The sequence below is a fragment of the Phodopus roborovskii genome, unplaced genomic scaffold (assembly GCF_943737965.1).
Source record: "Phodopus roborovskii unplaced genomic scaffold, PHOROB, whole genome shotgun sequence".
In the NCBI taxonomy this organism is placed as follows: Eukaryota; Metazoa; Chordata; class Mammalia; order Rodentia; family Cricetidae; genus Phodopus; species Phodopus roborovskii.
This window is the reverse complement of record NW_026126410.1, coordinates 40839457-40864755: the sequence shown is the minus strand read 5'-3', so window position 1 is coordinate 40864755 and position 25299 is coordinate 40839457. Positions and strand designations below refer to the sequence as shown.

General features: G+C 39.7%; 1 protein-coding gene across 1 annotated transcript in view; it reads right to left on the bottom strand.

The window, feature by feature from the left end:
• Window positions 1–25299, bottom strand: part of Sema5a (semaphorin 5A) — a 415024-nt gene that overhangs the window by 119804 nt on the left and 269921 nt on the right. Inside the window, exons 6-8 of the mRNA XM_051182617.1 lie at window positions 18588–18650; window positions 8339–8437; window positions 6586–6799 (exon numbers count right to left, since the gene is read on the bottom strand). Of these exons, the coding sequence (XP_051038574.1) occupies window positions 6586–6799; window positions 8339–8437; window positions 18588–18650 (376 nt within the window). The remainder of the gene's footprint in view (window positions 1–6585; window positions 6800–8338; window positions 8438–18587; window positions 18651–25299) is intronic.

Here is a 25299-nt window from a genome sequence, read left to right as displayed (position 1 = left end):
CAGAGCACTATGAACAGAAGGAGGTAGGGGAAGGGCAAGAGTGAGGTCAGAAAGAACCAGAGACCATGAGCAGGGGAAATGTGCACACCTGAATGAGGGAGCAGCTTGAGAGAGGACAGTGAGGGTAGATAGGAGGCGGTGTCAAGATGGAAGGAAGGTTTGGGACGGAAAACCAGGACAGATGAATAATCCACAAAGGAGAATTGGGGCTTTAGGTTCATGCAGGAATATTCCAATGTCTGATGTCTGTGGACACTGAGGTGTTGGTGAGGTGTGGAAAAGCCTAGAGCAAGCATATCCTCTGTTATCCTATCTAGTCATGTGACCATTACCACCTGCAGAGCTCAGTCTCAGAATGCAAATCAGAGGGGAGGCGAATCACTGGTTCAAGTGACTCTTCTCTCCCCTCCTGAGCAAAGTGACCTGCAGCAATACACTGTTTGCAGGGGATTGCTGATTCCAGGCATGACTGTGCTGCCATTTCACCGAGGAAGCACACACACCTGGCCCGGCCATCGAAAGAGCAGCTGCTCCCTCCTGTTCTCCCCGTTTGGAGCTGATGGGGGGCTCAGTCGCTGGGTGTTTGCTTAGATATTCCTTCTCAAAGCACACAAAGCCAGTGGGTTCCACTGTGCATCTTTCTTCAGTTCAGACACATAGAACCTTATCACCACCAGCCTTATCACCATCTGCAAGCCACATGTTTCCAGGTTTATTAACTAGAACTAATTTTATGAATATTTCTAAATACCTAAGATTGAAAATTTTCTATTTTTCCATTTGCAATGACGATTTTGTTTTCTGATCTTTTTTTTTTTTTTTTTTTTTTTTTTTTTTTGGCTTTTTGGACTCAATTTTTTTTAACAGCTGATAACTTAATCTGCAATTTTTATTTGGAATGCTTAGTTGAATTAAAAGACAATGGGAAATATGCCCAAAGTAAAACACATGAAATTCATTTGGAAGATGATCTCTGCTCCAACATTGTGCATTTTTTAAATATCAAATTACTTTCTGACAAACTACAACAGAATAAGTAATACCATATGATGGCTCAGTCTTTTGTTTCCGATTTGGTTGGATCCAAGGAAAAGCACAAACAAAAACAAAGATAAAACCACAGAGCTTCCGCTATCTAAAACGTAGCGATGAGTGGAGTAATGCAAAAGGCCATCCACCAGGGAAAACAAAATCCTTAACAAAATGAGAGAGACATTTCTCTGTAACTCACAGATCTATACATCGTACACTGAGAGATAACAATACGATTTGGATCAAGAAGATGGTCCAACACAGGACACTTAGCAGATAGAAAGGAAGCAATATTTACAACCAGCAGGGGAGGAACAAGAGCCCCTCACAAGGAAGCTTCTACAACTGTGAGGAAATGAATATGCAACATTTCTGTGATTTACATCAATGCTAGTAAATGTCTACATCTGTCCTCTGGAGAGAGATCTCTTTCTTCCAGTGTGGGTTCTAATGCAGAGTTCCACGTAAATCAGCACGCACTGTTTGTGCCTCTACTGAAATATATCACCCTTTCTCCTTTGAGATGTGCAAATCAAAACCCACAGGTTCTAAGTGACTTGTTGGCAAGTACAGGAACTCCCAAGGCAGGCAAGGACTCAGACTCCTCAGCTTTCAGACACTCTGTGTTCAGTTAATGTCATATTATTTTCAAAAAGCAGTATCAAATTGATTTCTTACATCCCATAAAGGGCTGTGTTAAATCAACCTGCCAGCTTGTCTTCTTTGGTTGGGTAATTTCAGTTCATTATATCTTTTTTTTTTTTTTCAATGCTTCAGCAATGAAGATAATTCTCGACCTTTTTCTCAAAGTACATATGCCCCTCTTCCATGGCAGTTTTGCATGAAGAAATCTGTATCACTGGAGAGGAAGAACCCATATATGATGTTAGCATTTCCTAATGGGTAATTTAAACACAAAGGAGGATGGTATCACGTGGTAGGCAGGCTATGAGGTGGCATCTCTTTTCAAATCTTAGGTTGGTATTGGGTGTGGTTCAGGTGTCGTTTCGATCGACACTGAGGATCAAGATCTCCTTTGGAGGTCTGCAGGGAAGACTGACAATGAGAAAGATGTGGGGTGCCCCTTCTAACTGAGTGCTCTGCCCAGCCTTTGGGATTCTCCCATGTACCTAGTGTGGAAACAAGTCTGCGGCAGGTGCACTGACAGGCAGGTTGTGTGGAAAGAGAATTTATTAAGTTATTTTTGTACATTATAAGGATAATCATATGTAATTTGCAAGAATTTGAAAAATAAATGGATTCTGCATAGCGCATTCATCCTGATACGTCCTTCTGGTAAACAAGACTAGGCATGAACATTAGGGAAATTCACTGTACTGTTGTGTCACATACATGGTATACTTTGAGACCCTCCCTAGCCAGTTTAAGGTTCAGGAATCATGGCTAAAGAGAGAAGCCCTGTTCACAGCAAGGTCTATTTTAAACACTGCCCTAGGCATATAACAACAACTGTGTGGGTAACTATGGAATCTGTTTTTATTCTTGCTTTACAGTGTTTTGCCTACCCTTGACAATAATTGGGTTTTTCATTTAATTGTATCCACCAAAGTCTCTTTGCCTTCATGTTCCTTGGTTTCTATACTCTGCTTTTATTTGGGATTTGTTACCTGCAGTCCATGATGTTAATCTAGAAGAACGAAGGAATTTTTCTCATTGGAACACTTCACTGTGTAGACACTACAAGGGTCTGCCAGAATGGAACCCAGTCTAGGCACACGAGCTACCAGGAGCTTGCACAGACTTTACAGGGCAGGCAGGGAACCTTTCAGTAGGCAGAAACTATTACTCTTTGACATATATACACTGACCTTCTTCACCTAAGAAAATTACCTTTAATCAGTAAAATGTTATGACTATCTTTAAAATCTCCAATGGACCTCCTGAAGGCTTAGTAAGCATCATATATATATATATACATATATATATGTATATATATATATATATATATATATATATATATATATATATACATACACACACACACATACATATCACAATGGGGAGATATATCATAGAATATGATACTTTCACTTTGAGGATATTTGTGTGTCTCAAGTTATCCCAGATTGGAGGAAGCTTGGGAATTTGCATATCTACTAAGTGGGGTAGGTAAATGGCTCCTCAGAGGAGGAAAAGCAGCAGGTCCCTGGGTGTTACTATGATAATATCCACACTGAGCCTCCTGGTGGCTTTTAAAAGCCCACTAAGGGGTTTGTTTTCCATGTTCTACAAATATACAACTGGCTCGGTTTACAAACACAATTGCATGCATGGTATTCTTTTGGACATACTCTCCTTTTCTTTTTCGTAGCTTTTCTGTTTCCCCAATTTGACTGTCACTTTCATAAAGGCAAGTTTTATAGCTTCTATTTTAAGCTTTGGCTATTAAACCTTTATTGCCCTGCCTTACAGTAATCATTTAATAAGGGATAGTAATGATTAATATTTTAATGCATTAAAGCTGTTAAGACATTTCTCTAAACACATAAATTTGTTTTAAGAGTAATTTTGGCACAGAGGAAAAAAGATCTGGTTTTGAAAATAATGTCCAGTATGAAACACACAGTGTAATGTTCCAGATGCCTGCCTGCGCTTATTCAGCCAATTACCCCGGCTGTGATAAAGTAGAGAAGTGATGACAGAAGTGGGGGCAGATGAGATATGGATGGAAAGGGACATCTTTGCATGTTCGTAGCTGAGTCACTTGGAAACATACAAGCTCTTGTTTTGGTTGTTGTTGTTCTGTTTTGAGGGTTTTTTGTTTAAATTTCTTTATGATTGTGAGTTACAACTGAGACATGTTGCCTATGTAACAACACTGTTCCTTCTTCTCTTTGTCAAATGTTCTTATCTCCTACTCATTCAATAAGCACTGACTAAGCTGAGGTACTAAACCCACAAAGACAACTCCTACCTAACCCTAGCCCTTAAGAAATTCACAAACTAATGTGAGTGTTGGTGGAGCATGCCTTTACTCCCAGCATCCTCGAGGCAGAGGCAGGAGGATCTCTGTGAGTTCATTGCCAGACTGCTCTACAGAGCTAGTTCTAGGACAGGCCGCAAAGCAATACAGAGAAATCCTATCTTGAAACAATCAAACAAACAAACAAAAAAAGAAATTCACAAACAAATGAGGGAAACAAAACAGTCAATTATCCCTTTCACTTATGTTTCCAGTCTGTTCCTGTTGCTATGGCTAAAGCATTAAGTGATCTATTATAAAGAACAGAAATTCATTTCCCAAAGGTTTGCGTCTAAACATTACCAGCCAATGTACCCAGCATACTGATGATGGACGAAGGCTTACTTCCAAGTTCACAATTCTCACATAGCGAAGAGGTTAGACAGCTCTCTCCATTGTAGTTCCTTTCAAGAGGCCATTAATTCCTTCATGAGAACCCCACCTTCAGGACCCTGTCATCTTCCTGACATGTCACAGGAGGGAGGGGAATAAGATTTTAATCTGTGAATTCTAGAGCACAGACTACTACATCCATTAATTTATGTATTCAAATATCATCAACCAAACACTAATTACATACCTCTGCAAGTGTAAACAAAACAATACACAAGAAAGATTAACTTCAATGGTTGGCAAGTGCCTCCTTTGTTGAAAGATGGAAGCAAACTGGTAAAATATTATAATGGATAAGGCTAAAATATTGGACATAGTAAAGAGTCATGAGGCCTAGAGAGGAAAGAATGAAATTCTTAAATAACATGGAGAAGGTGATGTTTGAAGAAAGACTCAAATCAAAGCAGCTATCCAGTAGGAAAAAAAGTTAGCTGATTTTCCACCCTACACACTGTTTAGCTAGTGAACATTGCCAACACATAGGAAAGCAACTTTAAAACACTCCAACAAAAGCTTCAGGGACAAAAGGGGGCTGTCTATGGGGAGTAGGTTGGTTAACTTGAAATGAGTTCAAAAGAAGAGACGTCAATGAGGGAAGTCCAGTTACTGTTTCAGTTCAGGAAGTCATTCACAGTGCCTTTTAGAAGCAGTAGAGTCAGTCAAGCTATTAGAGTCACAGTTTTGGTGGCACAGCTTTCCTATGAGGATGTTCTAAAGGTAAGCTGTGATGCTTGGCTTGACAGTATTATACAGCAATTACTTGGGAGAGATAAATGGCAGACAGATGACAGATGACGGATGGATAGGTAGCTGGTAGGTGATAGATATATAGATGCACACAGACAGATGAATGTTAGATATTCCTAAGTAAAAGCCGATAGTTTTCAAAAGGAGACAACATCCCCAGGGCAATATTTGAGAATGCATGCTTTTATTTTTGTTTTATAACTTATGGGGGAGTAATTACTAGGGACTAATGGGCAGAGACTATATATGACACTAAATCTTCAAGAAGACAATGCCTTTCCCATAAAAAAGAATTATCTGAACACACAAGTAGCATTAATGAGAGGGAGGGGAAGTCTTTTTTTTCTTTTTTCTTTTCTTTTTTTTTTGGTAGATTTTTGAGATAGTGTTTTAGCTGCATAACAGTCCTGGCTGGCCTTGAACTCATTGAGATCTGCCTGCCTCTGCCTCCCAAGTGCTGGGATTAAAGGTGTGCATCACCACCACCCAGCTAGGGAGAGATAATCTTATCTACATATATAATTTATGATGGAAGAAAGGCCGCTAAATCTTCATAGATCTTGAAATAGAAAAAGAAGTACTATTTTAGCAAAGTCAAGATTACACCTTTGTGCAAATGATGGGGTGATGAATTACAGTGTGCTAGACACCATCCTTGTGAGTGTGGCCACATTCACATACACAGAGATGGGTTTTGCTAGTATCCAGGACTTTCATACAACAACCCACATCTGTACAGCTGCCTCTCTTCATTCCTTGGCCATTTAGTAAATAGATACTTCTTCTAGGGGGTACCACCACATCTGGAAGTCAGTCTGAGGTTATAGTAATGATTATGCATCCATGAGCTGAACAGAGCTATTCTGATGACCAACTTGTCAGGTTGTATTTGGCAGAATCTCAAGTGATATGACTCTCAAAGCATTGCATTAAATTCTGAAAATGCTTATCCCAATGTGATAGACACATACACTGATGACAGTTTTAAAATTGTCAAATTTATTTGGAGTTACTTGTAGGCAAATGGGTTCTTTATACTGTCTATAAATGTCATGAAATAGTACTGTTTTCTGGTCAAAATATATTAAATAGACATTAAGAAAGAATACATATGAGACTACATGTGTCTGTGACATAGCATTCAATTTCCTAGATTCCAAAAAGCAACATATGAAGAAACAGCCTAACACTGATGAGTGGTCTTGTCAGCATCAGCAAACAATATAGACCTATTATTATGGCTTACGATGTCAGGGATATCACTCCTCCTCCTAGTACTAAACAATATACTTCTAAATATAAGTCCTAAATATGTTATACCTTGAAGTTGAAAATATTGTTCTTTATAAAACATGACTGTATTTTTAAGCAACAACCAGCAGGTACCACACAAACACGTCAATGGGAGGCTGGGTGAATAAAGGACTTACCGTTGAGCCATTTGGAGTTGTACTGTGCAGTTCGAAGGGGAGGTAAAGTGCCCAGACTTCGGTAAATGGCTGGATCCCGCCCTGGGAAGTCCATGGCTGTAGCAGCATAGAGCTCGCCACTGGCTGTGAGTAGAGCTGTAGAATTGTGCTGGGGGCTGTAGGGACAGCGGGCCATGCCGCTGATCTGATCATGGATCTCAGTCAGGTTACTTAACTATTGACAAAAATGAAAGGTAAATCAGTTATCCTTGAGAAATCCCATTGAGCATACTCATGTCTTCCTCCTTATGCTACTGCTAGACAAATGTGTCCCAGGTACACTCTGGGTTGTGTGAGATAAGAAAAGCATTTCTAACTCTGACTTTATGGAAACAGTTCTCTGCAATCTTGGCCAGAGATTCCATTCCTGTAGTTACAGAACTTCATGCCAGTCATACAAGATGAAGCAAGATTGCAAGATTATTACATACATGGCTTTGATGTAGGATGTGTGTTGACTGTTTTCCAGCTTAATGAATAATCCAACTTTAATATTTATTAATATTTATAGATATGTGAATCATAAGGAATCATCTTTATGGTATTAGTTTGACAAAGTTTAAAAAAGGACTAGCATTGAATACTAGTGATAAGAATATATCAATATTCTGTACCATGTAGTACACATTTTTTTTAAATTTTCTCTTTTTTAGTCTTGAGAATGCTGAATGGCTCGCTAAATGTTGGTTGCCAAAAAATACAACATGAGAAAAGCTGTTGTTATTTGTTTGTTTGGTATTTTGGTGTTTTGAGAAGGCTCAATTACAATTTGGTTCTTGACTCTTAACTGAGTTTAAAAAAATAGTTAATATGGTTTATGCAGGAATAGCAAGCTTACTCTGTCCTCTGATGCTGGACACATAGTCCTAGAGAAGTTACATAAAGTGTTTATGTCTCAGGGTCTTCTCTTCATAAAACTACCCCCACAGTAACAACCACATGTTGCAGATGTTGGGGAAGGCATATTTATAATGGGGTCACATGTTGACAGCTGCATATGGGAAATAGATCCTGTCTGTGGCCACCACTTATCACCCTCCTCCTGCTCTTTATGTCCAATAACTGAACATAAATTTTAAAATAATGAACAGTAAGCCTAGATGATAAGTTAAGGTTTTAAGATAAGTTGTACTATCCATAAATTAACATAATGGTGTTTCCTAGTTATATTTTTCAAGGAAGATTAAATTAATATCCTGAATTAAGAAGATAGCATGCATGTCTAATGACCTTGCCATGCTTCTACAGTGGGAGTTGTTAGATGAAACTTATACTTTTTTTTTTAACCTTTACTTTGATTATGGATATGTCTACTGATTTTATGTCTGGCATACCACTATCCAGTTTATATACATTTCCTTCCTATATGAATTGTAATTTTATAGCATTCTAGTAATTGTTAATATTTCAACCGTAATAAAAATAAAAAAGAAGTGTGTGTTTATGATTAGTGCTTTAGACCATTTATTGATAAAATGCTGACTGAAATAATTTCAAAGAATACCTAAGTATGTAATATACAATTAGTTTCTGTTTCTTCATATACATGACAGTCATGACTGATTAGAAGCTAACAAGTCAAGCATTTACTCAATGCTGCAATGTTGCAAATGGTACTTGGCCTTAGTGTACAGGAACACATTTCCATGGGGCTTTGAAGGCATCATGTTTTGCTCCTCCTGGCATAAGTTTGAAGTTCAGTGTGGACACCTACCGAGCGGATGGTACAGACAGGTGTGAAAGCATTGGTCCCGCAGGTGAATAGTCGGTCCCCGCCCACTAAGAGCACTCTGATATAGTTCTGACATTCCTCCTGAAAATCAAAAGCATAAGGAACACATTGAGGAGTCCTGAAGGCAAGAGGAATGATGAGTATGGGTATAAAAAGAAAACTATTAATCCTTCCCCAGGGTTGACTAAAGGCAGCAACTCGCTCAGTATTTATTAAGGTAAGTATGCATCAGATTATATCTTCCAAAGATGTCTTCTTTTGACAAACATGAATTCATTTTGAAATGTACTACAAACTTTTAAGTTTTATTGGGTAAATATAGGAAAATATGTAAAATCAACCTATTTTATGCTTTTCATGACAGCACAAGCTGCCTTCCTTAGAAAGCTCAACCCTATGCAAAGACTTTATGGAACCAAGGACAACAGAGAGAGGGAGAAATAGTCTCCCAAAGAAAGAACATACAATTGGTTGTCTGATACCAAATGGACAGTTCTGAAAACATGTATGCCAGGAACATACATGGACTCAGCAGGTGGTGTTTATGTATTTAGGAATATGCTCACATAGAGACACAAATGCATATATGTAAATGAGTTAATAAAAACTGGTAATAAATTTGAAAGATAGGGTGAGTGTGAGGGTTTGGAGGGAGCAAAGGGAAGGAGAAATGATATGTTTATAATTTCCAAAAAAATAAAAGAAATAATTTTTAAAAGAAAAGAAAAAACACAGGCCTTTATTAAACATGTAATTGTAAAATTTTCTCACTAAGATGGTTGCATGTGGAAATTACAAATTGGAACAAGGTAATTGCTATGTGCTCAAACTAATCAAATTGTGTTATATTTGTGCATGAAAGTAGTATAATGAAACCCATTTTTGTATAATTAATATATATTAAAATTACACTATGTAGCAAAATTCATGAACACTTTCAACTTCTTTACAAGTAAACATATGAATAGCAAGGAGGTGTTGCTCAGAACACCGGGCTGAGGAATGACCCACAGGGGCATATGTCTTTAGTTCAGAGCTTTCCTAGCTAGATCATCACAGCCTGGCATCGGTGACGGACGTTTGAACAAGTGGTATCCTAACAGAATTTGAGGAACAAGGGAATAAGACAGAATATTGTTTCAAGTAGAGAATATAAGATGGGGCTATCAATAAGCAGGGTTATGTGACAGACCCTTCACTATGCACTCACTCACTGACTTTAAACCTTTTTTACTAGAAGTTATTGCTTTAAACAGGAAAGACCAGGACCATAGCATTACTGCATAGATATCCACGTTCTGTAATAATAACATGTACTGCATATATGTTCATGTGCTATAATCATAACATTACTGCATAGATGTTCACATGATGTAATGACAACATTCGGCATAGATGTCCACGTGCTCTAATGATAACATTACTGCATAGATGTTCATATGATGTAATGAGGAAACAGTATCTACTTCTCTAATAGGGAAGGCAGACAAGGCTGTAGGAAGATTTCCTGGAGATGAAGTTTAATGGAAGAATGCGGTTTCTTGGGGTTACTAGGTAAAGATGCATGTGGGATGCATGCAGGATGGCATTAAGTAAAGAAGGACAAGAACCAGGCAGGCCAGGGAAATGGAGGATGCCTGGGCATGGCACCTAGGGAAGGTGGCAATTCCACAGGAGATGTAACATACACTGTGGTGCCAGAAACATGCCATACAGCCCAGGGCATTAAGGTGTATTGTACTCTGAATGTGAGTTGTCCTCATGTATGTGGTCATGTAACTACCCAAGAAGGAAGGGACAAAGAGTGTAGGAGTGACAGAGGCCTCTATAACTGAGCTCTTTCCCCCAATGCCTAGACTGTGGTGTCTGTAACAGGGCAAAGGTGTAATGTGATACATCAGCAGCATCTCCCCCATGGCACTAAAACAATGCCTGAAAGCCATGGTGCACTCCCCATAGAGTACCAGGTTGCTGTGGTGATTTGAATCACGTAGATAAAATAGACACAATTGTATAGCAATGCTACTTTGTCTTCACATGAAATTCACTGTCAGTAATAGTGTGAGTTTGCATCATCCAATCAGCTGCATAGCCTGGCTCATACAATGTAAATTGTTCAGTCACCATGAATTTGCTCTGTAAGAGAAGTGGTCTATCAAGCATACAGGATTCTCTTTGCTCTATTGCTAACAATGAAAATGAGGCATCATGACTTGCTGAGAAAATAACAATAGGAAGATCCAAGTTAGCAGAAAATTTGGAAAATAAGTATGAATTGTTGTAGCTACTTGGGCACTGAGAAAGGGAGAACAGTTGGAGGAGCAAAGCTTGTTTTGTTCACTAATGGAATAGGTCGGGAGAGTTCCATGGAGCCAAGACCAGCCAGTGCCAAAGTCTTCAAATAAGCATCCTGGGGTGAAGGGGCCAGGACATAGAAACTCAGGAGTCTGCAACAATAGGACCAAAGTAAGGACTAACACAGGAAACCATGGCCTGTCTATAAGTAGTATCCTTGTTGGAATTAATGTACACACTGTCATGGTAATGACCCTGTAATAAAGTCTGGGATGGAGAATCACAAACAGTGTAGAGGACAGAGTGCTGCCTTCTGGATTCTTTCAAGAACCATGTAAGATGTAAAAGAAATTTTCTTCTTGAATCAAGAGGCCACCCCAAGAAGTGAGTGTCCCTAGAGGAAACTGCTCTGCTGTAAAGAACAAGCCAAGAGAGATTGTGCCAGATGAGGAGGAGACCTGATCCTCTGTTGATTCCCACAGACCTGGCGAGAACAAAGTATGCATTGCAGTCAATTATGAAAGAAAAGGCAGCAACAGAGATAACAAGCAGTGTTTATGCAACCCCCCCTCTCCGGAATAAAAACACACTGTCAGTAAGAGAGGAGGCTGCCACCTTCCTGAAGGCATGTCACAGGCCTGAAGGGGAAGCAGCATGTCTGCAGGGATGTGTGATATAGAAATGTGTAGAGAGGCCCAGAAAACTCAAGTGGCTCTTCAATCAAAGGAAGGAAAACGAGGGAGTGCAGAGCATGGTTTCAGAGGGAGGGGTACGTAAAGGAGCATGCCCTGATAGTTAGGACTTCATAAGAATTCCCTAGGCCTTGCCGGTTCCCCCAACTGAGTCTTGGAAAGGAGGGAATCATGGGTAGGACTGAGGAGGCCAGTGCATCATCTTTCTGACAAGATTGGAAGACGGACGTAGCCCTTAGAAACCTCAAAGGCCTTGTGATGAGTGGAGCCTGTTGAAGGTAGTAGAAAATGTTCTAGGAGAGCCCAGTCATATGGACTTCCATCCTCTTGGAGTAGAAAAAGGTCAATGAAGAAGGCCGGCTGGTCATCATTTGGACCAAATCAAGCTGAGCTCAGTCACAGGTCCTTCAAACATGAAACCCAGAGGGGATCACTGCATGTCTTCCTCACTTTAGGACCCCAGTTCAGCTGTGGCTGAGCTCAGCTCCTGCCCTTCATGTGTGCCTCCCTCAGGGATTCTCTCCTCTTTGGTTCACAAATTGCCACCTTCTGTTTCGAAAAGAATTAGGTGTGAAAAACGTATCCTTAAGACACCTCATTTTCTTAAAGAAAGGCTGGGACAAGTTCAAACAAAATAAAACGAAAAAATAAAAGTGGAAGGAACATGACAGAGATGCTTAACTTGGAGCCTAAGACGTGTCCCAGGATTAGAGAGTTGAATTTAAAAATGGACAAGTTGGCTGGAATGCTAGGGCGCTCACAGTTGGTCCTGTGACAATGATGCTAAGTCATAGATTCTTGATGTTAATGCCAGTAGCAAACTCAGGGTTTTTTTTTATAGGTTACTTGGACTTGCTCAAAATAATGCTTTAGGATCACCAGTTTGAAATACGGCAAATGTGTACGTAGAAGACACCTCAGGAGTTCTTGTAACTGTTTCTCTTACAAATAAGAATATTGAAATGTCTATGATTTCTATACTTCATCCACTTGGCCCCTCTGCTCCATTTCTGTACTGTGAAAACAGATGAAGATGACTTAATTGAATTCTGATTCTCCAACCATCATTGGGCACATTTCTGAAGCCCCTGAAAGCCAGCGGCTATGTGGTTGATAACAACAGTCCTCTCTCTATGTTGGGATAATTCCACTTCAACATGAAAATGGCCCATATGTGCCTGTGGCCCACAGGTGGGTCAGCTGGTCCTTAACTTCCAGAAGATCCAGTTTCAACTGATAGCTGAGAAACAAGACCAAGTTGCAGAAAAGACTTCCTGGTGGCAAACGAACAATACCTATTTGTTGTTATGGACATATCCTCCAGCCTCCAAGAAAGAAAATGTGCTGCGTTTTAGGGCCTTTTCTTTCATTTACCTGGTTTTGACTTACAACAATTCATCATTTTCTCCTCCCCTATCAAACATGTTCTGTTTAATCTAAAAATGTATAGCTTTGTAAAGATATGACCCGCTGGTATTTCTTAGCAACACATGGACTACTCATCAATTTCAAGGAGGTGAGAAAAAAAATTGGGAGGTTGTTACCCAGAGTGCTCCTGGTAAAAAAACTATGTCTTCCTTTTAATGATAATATTACCTTTATGTACACCTAAGGTGATGAGGAGGACTAATACTTATTTGTATATCTATAATTGTGCATATATACAGATGAGAATGTTTTACATGTTGATGATGCCATACAGAATCATCTCCCATGGTTCTCTGACTCTTCTTAGCTAACAAAATATAAGGATTCTCAAATCTCCCATACCATACAGAAGTAAGTAGAATTAGCCTCTAAGCTGAACATATTATACTATATGTTTTTAATTATCTGCAGATTATTTTTAGTACCTATAGAATGCAAATGCTCTGCAAACAGATCTTGTGTTATTTAGGAAATAATGCAAAGAAAACACTTTTAATTATGAAAAATCACACATACACACAGTGTCTGTGTGCACAATCTGCAGAAGGTGCCTTGTCTAAGATGAAGGGTCTGAGTTCTTAAAGCAATTGTGCAGCATAGAGGTACTTCTTGAGCATCCCCTGTGAGTTGTTGAACTCATAACCATTCTAAATGTCGACATTACAGGTAAAAATGTCAAGCTCCTGCCCTCCAGCACCAGGTTCCCAGGAAGAAGGTGCCATGTCTTTCTTTCCTTCGTCACTAGAGTTGACCAGTTTATAAGCATAATTTGGCAGCCAAGGAAGTGGGACCACAGGACACAGAATGAATAATAATACACAGAGCCTTAGGTTCTAATCCAAATTCTCCCACTAAGTAGCACAATAATTCTAGGAATTTTATGTCAAAGATACTGAAATGAGATTATGAACAAGGACATTTTGAAAATGATGGAATGCCATAAAAGAACAAAGCTACTCTTTCATTACTTTAATAGTGACTTATGGTTCCTTTGTGTGGTTCCCTTAATACCATGGGGAGGCCCTGAGTCCAGACAGAAGAACCAATAACAGACAAGGGCGCTCTTGTTAGATGCTGAGACAATCAGCTACTTGTGTCTAAAATAATATTTATGTGAAATGTATTTAAAGTGTTCTAGAGTTTGATTTCAATAACACATATTTCAAAGACAATGAAATGTAATGGATCAATAAAAATGGATTCTTTCCCTGGCTTTAATGCATGTAGATACTTACAGTCTTTCAGCCATAGTAGGCAGAAACATCTAGAAGTAAATTAAAATCAGGACCTTACTCGGGATCCTCAATCTCATCACCTACTTTCCTTGCAAGCCTTATTCAAAGGTTTTGGTAACTTCTTGTGGCCTTGACTCCCTAGGTTATAAATTTCATGTCCCTACCACACGAAAGGATATGCTTACACTTTACCCAATAACACCAGGAGGAAAGTTGTCACATTTATTATCCTGAGCTCTGCAGCTAGCTGAGGAATGTTCTCACTAGACAAGAAGTGGGTGCAGGCAGTAGCCCCTACTGTAAGCTCAGTCATCTCATTCCATGAATCACATCTTAATGGCGAGGCAGTGAAATGCATTGTACTGCATAGAACATACAAATTTGGGGACAGCAGGAAAGAGCTGAGTTCAATCAAAACGCCTGCATTGCTCTCATTTTTTAAATGTCACATTTTTGCATTGTTCTTTTCAGTGCACCAAGAAGGAAGACTTTGTAATTCTGTGCACATTCTCAGAATACTACAGCACAAGCAAATTTATATTAAGTATTTGAATTTCCTCATAAATTCATGACCACTAAGGAAAGTGTGAATCCATTCCTCCAAAGAGACACTAGATTCTAGTAAAATTGAAACATTACTTGATTTGGATTCTAGGAGCTGTCAGCTTGGAGATTTTGTGGTGTCTGAACCCTGAATTCAGGGCCTGCCAGCTTTCAACACTCTTTGGTGTGCCTTCTCCTATTCTCACAGGCTGTCTTGTTCTCTCTCTTTTATGTGTCTCAGGAGCTGGGCTTGGTTCCCTACTGGATGGATGGTAAACGTGCCAGTGCCCGTTTGAGGGGAGAAAGGGAAATGGGAACTAAGGAAAGAGAACTGTTGGGGGCAGTAGGCCTAAGGCATCATCTGCTCTCACTTCCTAGACTGGGCTACAGTGTTATCTATTCCAACATGTTAGTGAAGCTAGCAACTCACTTTGTAAACATGAGACATGAGTTCCTACTGTGCGCAGTGCCTGGTCTCTTCTTTTGTTTGTTTTGTTTTGTTTTGTTGTTGTTGTTGTTGTTTTCCAAGACAGGGATTCTCTGTAGCTTTGGACCCTGTCCTGAACTGTCTACAGAGCTCTGTAGTGAGTTCCAACTCACAGAGATCCACCTGCCTCTGCCTCCCAGGTGCTGGGATTAAAGGCATACCCCACCAGTGCCCACCATGGTCTCTTATTTTGTTTTTGAGATAGGATCTCACCAGACTATCCCCAATCTCTGGAACTCTAGTGAGCCCCCAGACTTAGCCTCTCCAGGAATTGGAATCATAGGCAGGGATAAACTCAATGGGCAGCACCGTAAACTAAATTCTATTTCAACAGAACACTGCTTTTTAAAGCTCTAGGTAAATTTATCATTATACTTAATGCAATCTAAAATAAAATGTGATTTATCTTGCACACAATATATGGTGTTTGAAATTTATCTTCATTTGTTTTAATATATTAATCTTAAAGGTCTTACACACAAAGTTAGAAATAACTTGTAATTACCAAGATTTGCCATTATTCTTAGTCCATTACAAACCCAAATTATATGACCTTTAGAAGGATGACTTAATGTGAGGACATTTGTTTCCTCATTTCCATTTCTGTATTAGAAAAACTCAATTTAGCGTATTGACAGTTTGCCCCTTCATTGGTTCAGGGGTATATTACATACTGGGCATGGATGACACTATTCTATTAAATTAATTTCTAAATACAAAATTAACCAAAGGTCACAGCTTGAGGTGAGATGTAGATTGACAGGTTCAGCTGAGAAATTTCCCTAGTAGTAATAATACACCGGGAAAACAAAAGCACCTGCATGCTTTGATTAAGGGTTTGTAGACTGTGCTACAGAGAAACCTCTGGATGGCTGAGCAGGTCTTCTAACTCATAAGGACCACAAAGAGCTGCAAGCCCAGCAAGGCGAATAGAATTAACATTTTCTAAAAGTCTGGAAATTAAATATGTGACTAACTTCCTGGTAAATTAAATTAATGAACAATGTAAAAAAATTAAAATGAAAAAAATGAACAATGTAAAAATTGTCATATATCCTATGATAAATTAAAGCACCGATTCTCTGGAAATATCTGGAGCAAATTTGGTTATTTTTGGTTGCCATGCCATGGTGGGCAAAGGCAGATAAGATGCTAAACCTACTGTGTAAAAAAAAGTCCCCTTAAAAAAACCATCCTGCTCCTACCATCAAAAGTAGTGAGGATGATCAACTGATCAGATCCACTGGAGTGACTTAGTGTGTTCATTCATTCATACAACACTGCCGACCTCCATCCTGTGTGCCAAAGGACTTCAGGAGGGCACTATAGCCATACAGAAACCCTTGGCACAGCTCGGGGTCCAGGGCTGGATAATTATCACAGCATGACAGGGCAAAGACAGATGGTTACAGGAGCATTCCAAGATGGATAACTGATGGAATGAGGGCCCGAATACATCAGCTGTGCCCCAGGAGCTGAGCAAGGCATTCTGGGAACAGTGGCCATGCTAAGAGGACAGTATTAGGGGGATGCTGTCAGGACTGAGGTTAGCAAAATCTAAAACAAAAACCAAATTTATAGATAGACTCTGCGTCAAGTGTCAACACACTCCATTGTAGGGTATCTGCTTAACAGTGCAACTACAACTCGCAGGGAAGGGGAGGGAAGGAGAGGGCCATGGCCCAATGGAGGAGAAAGACTACCAGCCAGTCTGGAAGGAACTGTCACCAGGCTGAGCACTGTGTTAAAGCGGAAGCCCCGGAACAGAGTCCAGTGTGTCACCAGTGAGAGCGAGCCTTGCTATTTCACTATCATTGTCCCCACCCTGTGTAACCTTCGCTACTCATGATTCCTCCTTGCAAGTGACCTCTCCCTCATGCTCTCGAAGGCAACCTCAATACATTTACTGGTTCACCGAATGCAGTTTGGGTGGGATTATTTCTTCCATCCGTTGATGGCTTTCTGTCTAGGTGAATGGATGTTTACTCATGACTCCTCAGGGGAAAAAAAATCACACAAGAGAACAGTGTGTCCTCTGAATACATGGCTGGTAGAGACAAGCAATAGTTCTGGGATGCCTCCAACACATGGAGCCTCTACATCACAGGGGGACAATGGCCACAGACATGTCATGTCTCCAAGCCTCGCTATATGGTTTACAGAACTCACCAAGCAAGTTAGAGAGTTTTCTGATATTTTTTTTTTAAATTTATACCATTATACACAGCATACAACAGTCTGCATTCTGTTTTTTTTTTGCAACCTGGAACTGCTAGTATAGTATGGTAAACTTTTAATGATTTAGCTCAGAGGTATTAAATATCTTTTGATTAAATATCTTTTGGTAAACTATGTCTATCAATTCATTCATTCTTTCATTACTCCCTCCTCCTTCTTCTCTTCCTCCTTTTTCTAACTCTTTCTCCCAGCCCTCCCTTCCTTTCTGTATTCATGAGTGTCACCTTAACTAAGTTAGTGATTTATTGCCACCTCTTTCCTTCTATACTTCTGAGATCTGCATCATCACCCAATTCTCAGAACCATTCTCCTAAGGGGCAGGGAGCTCTAGAGCCCATGGAAAAGACAAACCATCATAGTCGTTATCAACACATGGATGAGGGCCACTTGCTACTGCTCACTCCATTTGCTGTATGGTCCCACATGCTCTTGGCCCAGAGGCCAGCACTGCCCAGCTAGCCTCCTCCACCCCTCTGCATGTACCAGCATTTCCCCAGGGACCAAAGTGCAGCCAGCACTGGAAAAGTCTCACGCTCCTCTTTCTGCCAGTGTGTGTGCCTTGCTGACATGCAGACTTTGGCAATGCTCATTGCATGGTGGGGCACCTGCAAGAGAATTTCTTCAGGTAACAAAGGACACATGTCCTAAAGACAAACAGAGTTCCTGGAGAGATAAAGTCCTGTGTGTGTTGCCAATCCCATGTTTGTGAAAGGCCTGTGTGGGAGCACTAGCATACACCCCCATCCTCAACCATCATGTGCCTCCATCCCCAAATATCACTGCTCTTTTTGGGAGACACTGGGAGTATAGATTTCATCACTGACAGAGATAGAACAAATCACAAGGACATGCTAAGACCATCAAGAGTACATCTCATGTAATTCTGATGCAGTGATTTTATTGGGCAAGTGGTGAATATTTATTTAGCATGTACAAGGCCCTGGGTTGCATCTCTGGCACTGCAAAACACAAGATAATACAACCACTGAACTACTGTCTATAGGTAACTTCGTAATATACAACAGTCAAATTAAATACTATTTTAAAATTATTTCCTATATTTTTCTAACCATATCATAGATAGTTTATTTTGAATCGTATAAAGGACTCAAAGTACTAATTAGCTTAGTTTACTTTCTGACCCTGTGTAAGATGACTGTTTGCTGTGACTAATTCTCATTGAATGTTAAAACATGGAGAGTTTATTTTTCGCATGCATCTCACCTTGCAGGGAACCCTCCTAGCAGGAATCTAATGTTTTATACACAGTTCCCAGGGTGGGGTAGGGCACCTGTACCCCATGTTCTCCTTACCTTTGATTTGCCCTTGCTGTAACAGGCCTTCTTGGTAGTTTCATCACAATCCCACTCCACAGCCTGCAAAGAGAACAAACATAAACCTTTAGGGCTTGAGGAAAAAGGGACAATAGGAAGGTCCTGGTGGCTAGATCAGATCACTGGTGCATCTGTGTACCAACACCTTCACAGTGGTGTAGAATTAACACCAAATACAGGATGTCAACTCATGGGCTTACATTTATCCTTAAAGTTAAGACACTAGAAAGGCTTGTCCCTTACAATCTGCTTCATAGTCAAAACAGCAGGACGTTCAGATGCAGTTACTGGAAAACAAGACTGGTTATTAGAGGAAAACAACCAGGCTAAGCAGCCAGCTTAGGAGAGCTGAATCATTCAAACCCACATGTGTCATCCATCAACACTCATGGATAATGCCAAGGATTACTCTGCATATTATAGCTATAACAATACACACATACATGACAGCCAGGGGATGATTGGTTCAGGCACAAAGCACTGTGACTATTTCCCAACTACACACGGCTACTACCTTTATTTAGAGCCATGATATTTAATACTCCTTAAACTTTTCAAGCCTAACCCATGATAATCAAGTTGACAAATGTGTTAGCACATCTAGTCACAAAGAGAACCTGCGGTACTTAAGACAAGAGTGCCTGTTTCACAAACCGTGGTGATTCACAAGCTATGCTTGCATGTCAATAACTCCAGTTAAAGCATGGGAGTATTGTTCTTTTCTACTACTTTGTGGTGTGTAGACTTTTACATGGAAAGTATTTTTCATATATATATATATATATATGTATGTATGTATATATATATATATATATATAGCTTCTTGCTGTAAATTTTTTTTCTAACTACTAAAATTAGATTTCTGAAGATTCAGAGTTATGGACTAGTGAAATTATTATTAGGAAAACATGTGAAAAGCAAAATGTCAGAAAAAAATGTCAAATAATAAACTAAACTAAACTCAATATAAAGCAAAGTAAACTAATATGCAGGAAAATACCGCCTCTACCCCCTGTGTACAGGTAGAGTTGTTTCGCAGTTCTTCAAAATGTAGGAGAATACACAATCAGGCCGCGGTTGCCAAACACTGCTGCATAACAGGGAGTGTCATAGGAACTGTGTGCCAGGCAGCTTACCCCTCTTGACAAACACAAGACCATGAGAATGTTACCCACAGAGACCCACCCTGGTGTCCCTCCCACAGGGACAATGTCATGTCTGTTTATGATTGTGTGGCATAGAGAATTCGGTCAGTACCGATCTCCAGTAAGAGGACCTGTTGATTCTGTGACCCTTTCCTGGGTCAATGTTGGGTGGGGACAGGGAAGGTAAAGTTAATCCATTCCATCCAGGATGTCAAGTATTTCTACAATTGGTGAAGACACACAGGCAAGTGCTTCACACACAGAGCTGTGACATGCAGATTCAAAGAATGAAAACACCTTCACTGTGAACCTTGTCTGACCTTTGTATGTTCCTTTCCTACATCTGGTTATAAAAAATGTCTCCCTGTTGCATCTTTGCTCTTATTTGAATGTAAAACAGAATTGGTCCACTGACACATTCCTCCAGCAACAAAGAACCCCTTACAAATTTAAGCTTACAGTCATGCAGGGATGAGCACACCTGTACAATGGAACACTTCAGCGGGGGAGGTGCTCTCAATGGCTCTTGTTGACTTGGTGATATTGTTAAAAATTAAATATTGGGGAACAGTGATGGCTATGTTAGTAAAGTGCTTTGTATGAAGTTGTGAGGATCTGAGCTTCAGTACCATTTCAAAAGATGCATAAGAAGCCCAGATCTGACAAAGTGGGGCAGGAAGGACCTTAGAGCTTGCTCCGCAGATGGTCTAGCCTCATCAGTGAGCTTCAGACAAGTGAGGGCCCATGCTGTAAAAGATCCATGACCCACCAAAGTAGGCAGCACCAGAGAAATGAGGGCCAAGGTTGACTACACACACACACGCATGAACGCATGCACGCACATACGTTCCTATATATGTATATACACACATATGTACCCCTGCATACATCTGATGCATGTGCATACCAGAGACAAGACTTAAATGCTGATATACATTAAACAGGAAAGATCATGAGTTTCAAGTCTATCTGGGCTGTAGAGGAGGTATGCTCAGCCTGGGTGACATAGTGGGTCTATAAAACACAGCTGAGAATGGGGCTGTTGCCCACCAAGTGGGAGACTGAGATGTGATGCCCAGTAATGCTAAGAAAAAATAGTAAAGTATTCACAGTCTCCTGAGTAAGCATACAAGGTCTGGGTATCAGGGTGAGCCCCAGAATTAAGGGAGAATATTAATCAAATGCCATCAATGTTGTTAGACCTCACTGCTGCTGCCAGTAAACAAACAGCTTCCCAATTCCACCTGGTGCCCAAGTAGCCTTCACATCCTTAAGATAAATATTGGCCAAGGACCAGGAGTGAAAAGAAATAGAAAAAAAAAAAAAAAAAGAGAACGAGTTTTCATAAGTATTTTATTACTTTTTCCAGAACACCTAAGAACAGCAATTGCTCACATAGGTTTATTAGATGAGCAGGAAAGCAGCCCACATCTAACGTTTCTCTTATTTGAAGTAGAGGAGTGAATTCTGGAGACATTTCATCTCCGCATACTAACACGGCAACCATATTCAAATCCAGAATTAACTTAAAATCGCATCATTCACGAATAGAGGGAGAAGGAAATTATATAGTAATGGTGGGATTTTACCAAGAGAAGATAGAGGGGAAACATTGCTAGGTATTGTAGAGCTGTGTGAGAAATGATGTTGGAAAAAAGAGACCTTTCTAGATTTACGTGAGAATTAAGAGCTCTGGATTAATCTAACAGCATTTTCCTTCTCATTCACCAAGCTAGACTTTGCCTTGTGGTTCTTCTGGCATCTATGAAAACATGTTTCCACAAGAAAAAAACCATGGGGGTTAATGGAATTATCTTGCATTAGTTTGGACTTTTCAAGGTTTCTACTCTTTTGTTCAGGCTCAGCTTTCTTTTGAGCTCCTCTATAACGCCCTTTGTGTACAGAACCCTCTTTGTCGATGAAAGGCTTCTGACTCAAACTTTGTATCTAGTCTCACCGAAACAGGTTATTTGTACATGTATCATTATTTTGGAGTAAAACCCACAATTGACTTAGGAAGTATTCTATATACTGGTCTTCACATTCATTCTAGCTACTTTTCTACCCACTCAAATCTATTTTTCTGGCAGACAAAACAAACACAAAAGCGCTGTACATTTCCAATCTCAGTACAAACTCAGTCTTACGACCTCAATTTTTAAAAATCGAATCTTTACTTTTTTTGTTACTCCTTGTCTTTTCTACTGCAGGAGGGGAAAGAAACATGAATATTCTATTATTCAACATTTAAAGTTAAGTAAACATGTCAGAAACAAATACAAAAAAATAATAGTGGTTACCTTAATCCTCAGTGAATCAACAATTTTGTAGACAAATAAATCTACATTTATAAAGAATAAGGATTCATACATGTAGTCAATTTTTCTATAAGGGCACATAAATATATTGCTATATTAAATGGGTTTTAAAAGTTTTGCCATAGTTTTAACATGAAGCCTTTTTTTTCATTTATATTTACTAAATATCTACTAAGTGTAATACATTGTTAGACATTTGATGGAAGAAGATAGAGAATATTTACATACATCAAATATTAATTTGAAATAAAAGTATTGTTTTCAATATCTTGAAATAAAAGCATTTCAAAATTTGAAAAAGTATTCCCTGTGTGGTCAGTCAGATCACACAGCGAACATGTACCCTTCCTGGCACAGTAGCTTGATGGTGCTGTACTTTAGGTCCAGTGAAAAATTCGGGCATTCTCAACATCTGGCAAGTCATAGTGCTACCGTCACATCTATATAGAGGCATACAGAACAAACAGAATACTGCTTTGAGAACTACAGAGACCCAAGGATGTATGGGAACTTCCAATTGTTTCCCGGTATACAGTGCATGCCTCACCATTCTGCAGGGGGATGTTCTCTAGTCATGACATATGAAGCTGTCATCTCAAGAGTAAGTCAGATGTTGGAGAGAAAAAGGATTGGCTCTTTTTATGTACTTGATACATGCATATAAATCCACAGTTCTCAGAAGTGTATAAACAAAGCTGTGTATTATCACATTCCACAGCAAGAGGAGTTAATTAGATGGGGACTAGCAGTGGCGGATGCTTTTCATAACAATGAAGAGAACAACATTCCAGCCAGATGGGCCACTGCTCTTTCAGCAGATGGCTCTGCTAATTAGATACTGGCAAAAGATAACATTTAAAAAAACTAGTTTAATTACACAGCACCAAAAATTAACAACCACCTGAAGGGCTTTTGGGTTTTTTTTTTTTTTTGTTTTGTTTTGATTTTTTCATATGTTTGCATTTATATTCTTATGTCATGTGACACACTGGAGAGTGTTACATTGTCACCACCATTATAAACAAATTGCTAGGGAATGTGAGGTCATATCTTTGTTCAGCAAAAGCAAAACTCAAATGAAACCCGAAACAAGTGGGGATTTCATGGTGTTGAATAGATTGTCCGTCTAGACAACCTTGGATATGGCTGTCGTCAATAGTTACCTTGATTTGGCATTCATGTCTGCTACAGCGTGACACAAATCTCACTGTGCAAAGGTAAAATATTTTACTAACTTTGGGAGAGCTGTTTAACGCTCATCATCATCTTTATGTTTCATGCTAAGTGCAATTTTCCATTTCTCATGTAGATATGCAGGGTACCTGCCTTCCTGACTGTGTCACAGACTCTGGTTGTGTCCCATGGGCAGTCCCTCGAGATCATGAAGCCAGAAAGGAACTTTCTCTGTATTTAACTAATGTATTTTTGTGGTTTGCTTTCATTCTTGCTATGCTAACACTGTAACGATTCAGGCATCATGGTGACCTGGCCCTGTCACTTGGCAGAATGCACTCAGGCAGTGCCCTGGTGAGGCCAGGGTTCCATGATAACATAGTCTACAAGCAGGTGCAAAGAACCCCTTTAAAATAAAGACCCCCCCACCCACATACACGCTCTTCCTGCTGTCCCGATGGGGCAAACAGGACTTTTCCTGTCTCCCTCTTCTCTTCTGTCCTCTCTGTCTCTGTGTTTCTTTACCTCTTTTCTCTTTCCTTCCCCATCCCTCTCCTTTCTAATAAAACTTCTCACTGAGCTCTGTCTGCCGGGCATATTTGTCCTCCATCTAAGTCACCCTCACCTGCCACAGAATCCACCAAGATTCCCCATGCAAGGTCCTCCTCATGCTTTATCATAACAAACACCAATATGTAATTTAGTTACATATCTTAATTTTAGAGAGCCTGTAAATCTTAAAATACTTATAAGCACTATACTAAGAGCTATACTTTTTTTTTTTCACATAATACCAAAACAAAGTCACTTTGGCTAAATGCATAGTGGCTCCAAACATGTTTGGCTTCTTAATTAGAATAGAGAATGCTGTAGTTTGCTAGGGCTGTATTACGAATTGTGATTTTTAACAAAATAAATTTGCTATTTCAGATATGGAGGCTGGGTGTCTTAAATCAGGGCAGTACTGGGTAGCTCCTTTAGAAATGGGAGGACTCTGTCTAGGCCTCTATCTCAGCCTTTGGTAGGGAAAGTTGTTTGGTATTCCTTGCCTTGTGCTTACAGCAATCCTTAGACATCACAAGGGCTTCTGTGTTTGGAACAAAATTCCCTCTTCTTGTAAGGTCACTAGCCACAGGATCAGGGCCTAACACATACTGATGGTGACAACCTAATTATAATACCCATACTAATTATAATACCCATGCAAGACTTATTTTTATAGTGATGTATTGTTTATGATAAAATAATGCTTGCCTAGAGATCAGAATGCAAAGCTAGCCACAGCCATAGAGGCCAGGCTGTGGTAGCATACACTTTAATCCTAGGTCCCAGGAGACAGAGGCAAATGGATCTCTGTGAGTTGAAGGCCACCCAGGGTTACATGAGAGTGAATGAGTCTAAAAGAGTAACAGAACTCATGCCTTTAACCTCAGCAGTAGAGAGAATATAAGAAGTTCAGTGCAGTCTCAGGAGCAGGCTGAGATTTGGTGAGGAGCAGTGTATTCTGGAGATGTAATCAGAGGACACTCTGAGCATTGGTAGAGGTGGAAACTCTCTAGTGTCTGGCTGCTCTGCTTTCCTGATCTTCATGTTGAACCCAATATCTGTCTGTGGGTTTTTATTATTCATGCTACATATTTCTAAATAAAGCCACAATTTTAGATTGATGGTAGGTTTGATTGGGGTGGGCAATCTAGTAAACCCTGTACTGTGTCACATTTGAACCGACAGTGGCACACTAATAAGGGCCATTGCTCTGGGTGAAATTAATTCTCAAATCTAATGCAAAAAAAAAAAAAAAAAGTCAATTCTTTGAACTTGGATTACTAGCCACAGTAGCAAGGTTTTTGTTTTTGTTCTCATATTTATCTCATTTAGCTGTCTGCAATTCGTGTGATAAGTAAAATTACTGTAATAGTTTGGATGAAGATATTGTCTGGGTGTTTGCCAAAGCCCCAATGATTTCACATAGTTCACTAACTCTGAAACTTCAGGGCTTAGGTTTGTGCCTATCCTATCCTGCTACTGAGACGGCAATGTTAAGTGCCTCTTGGT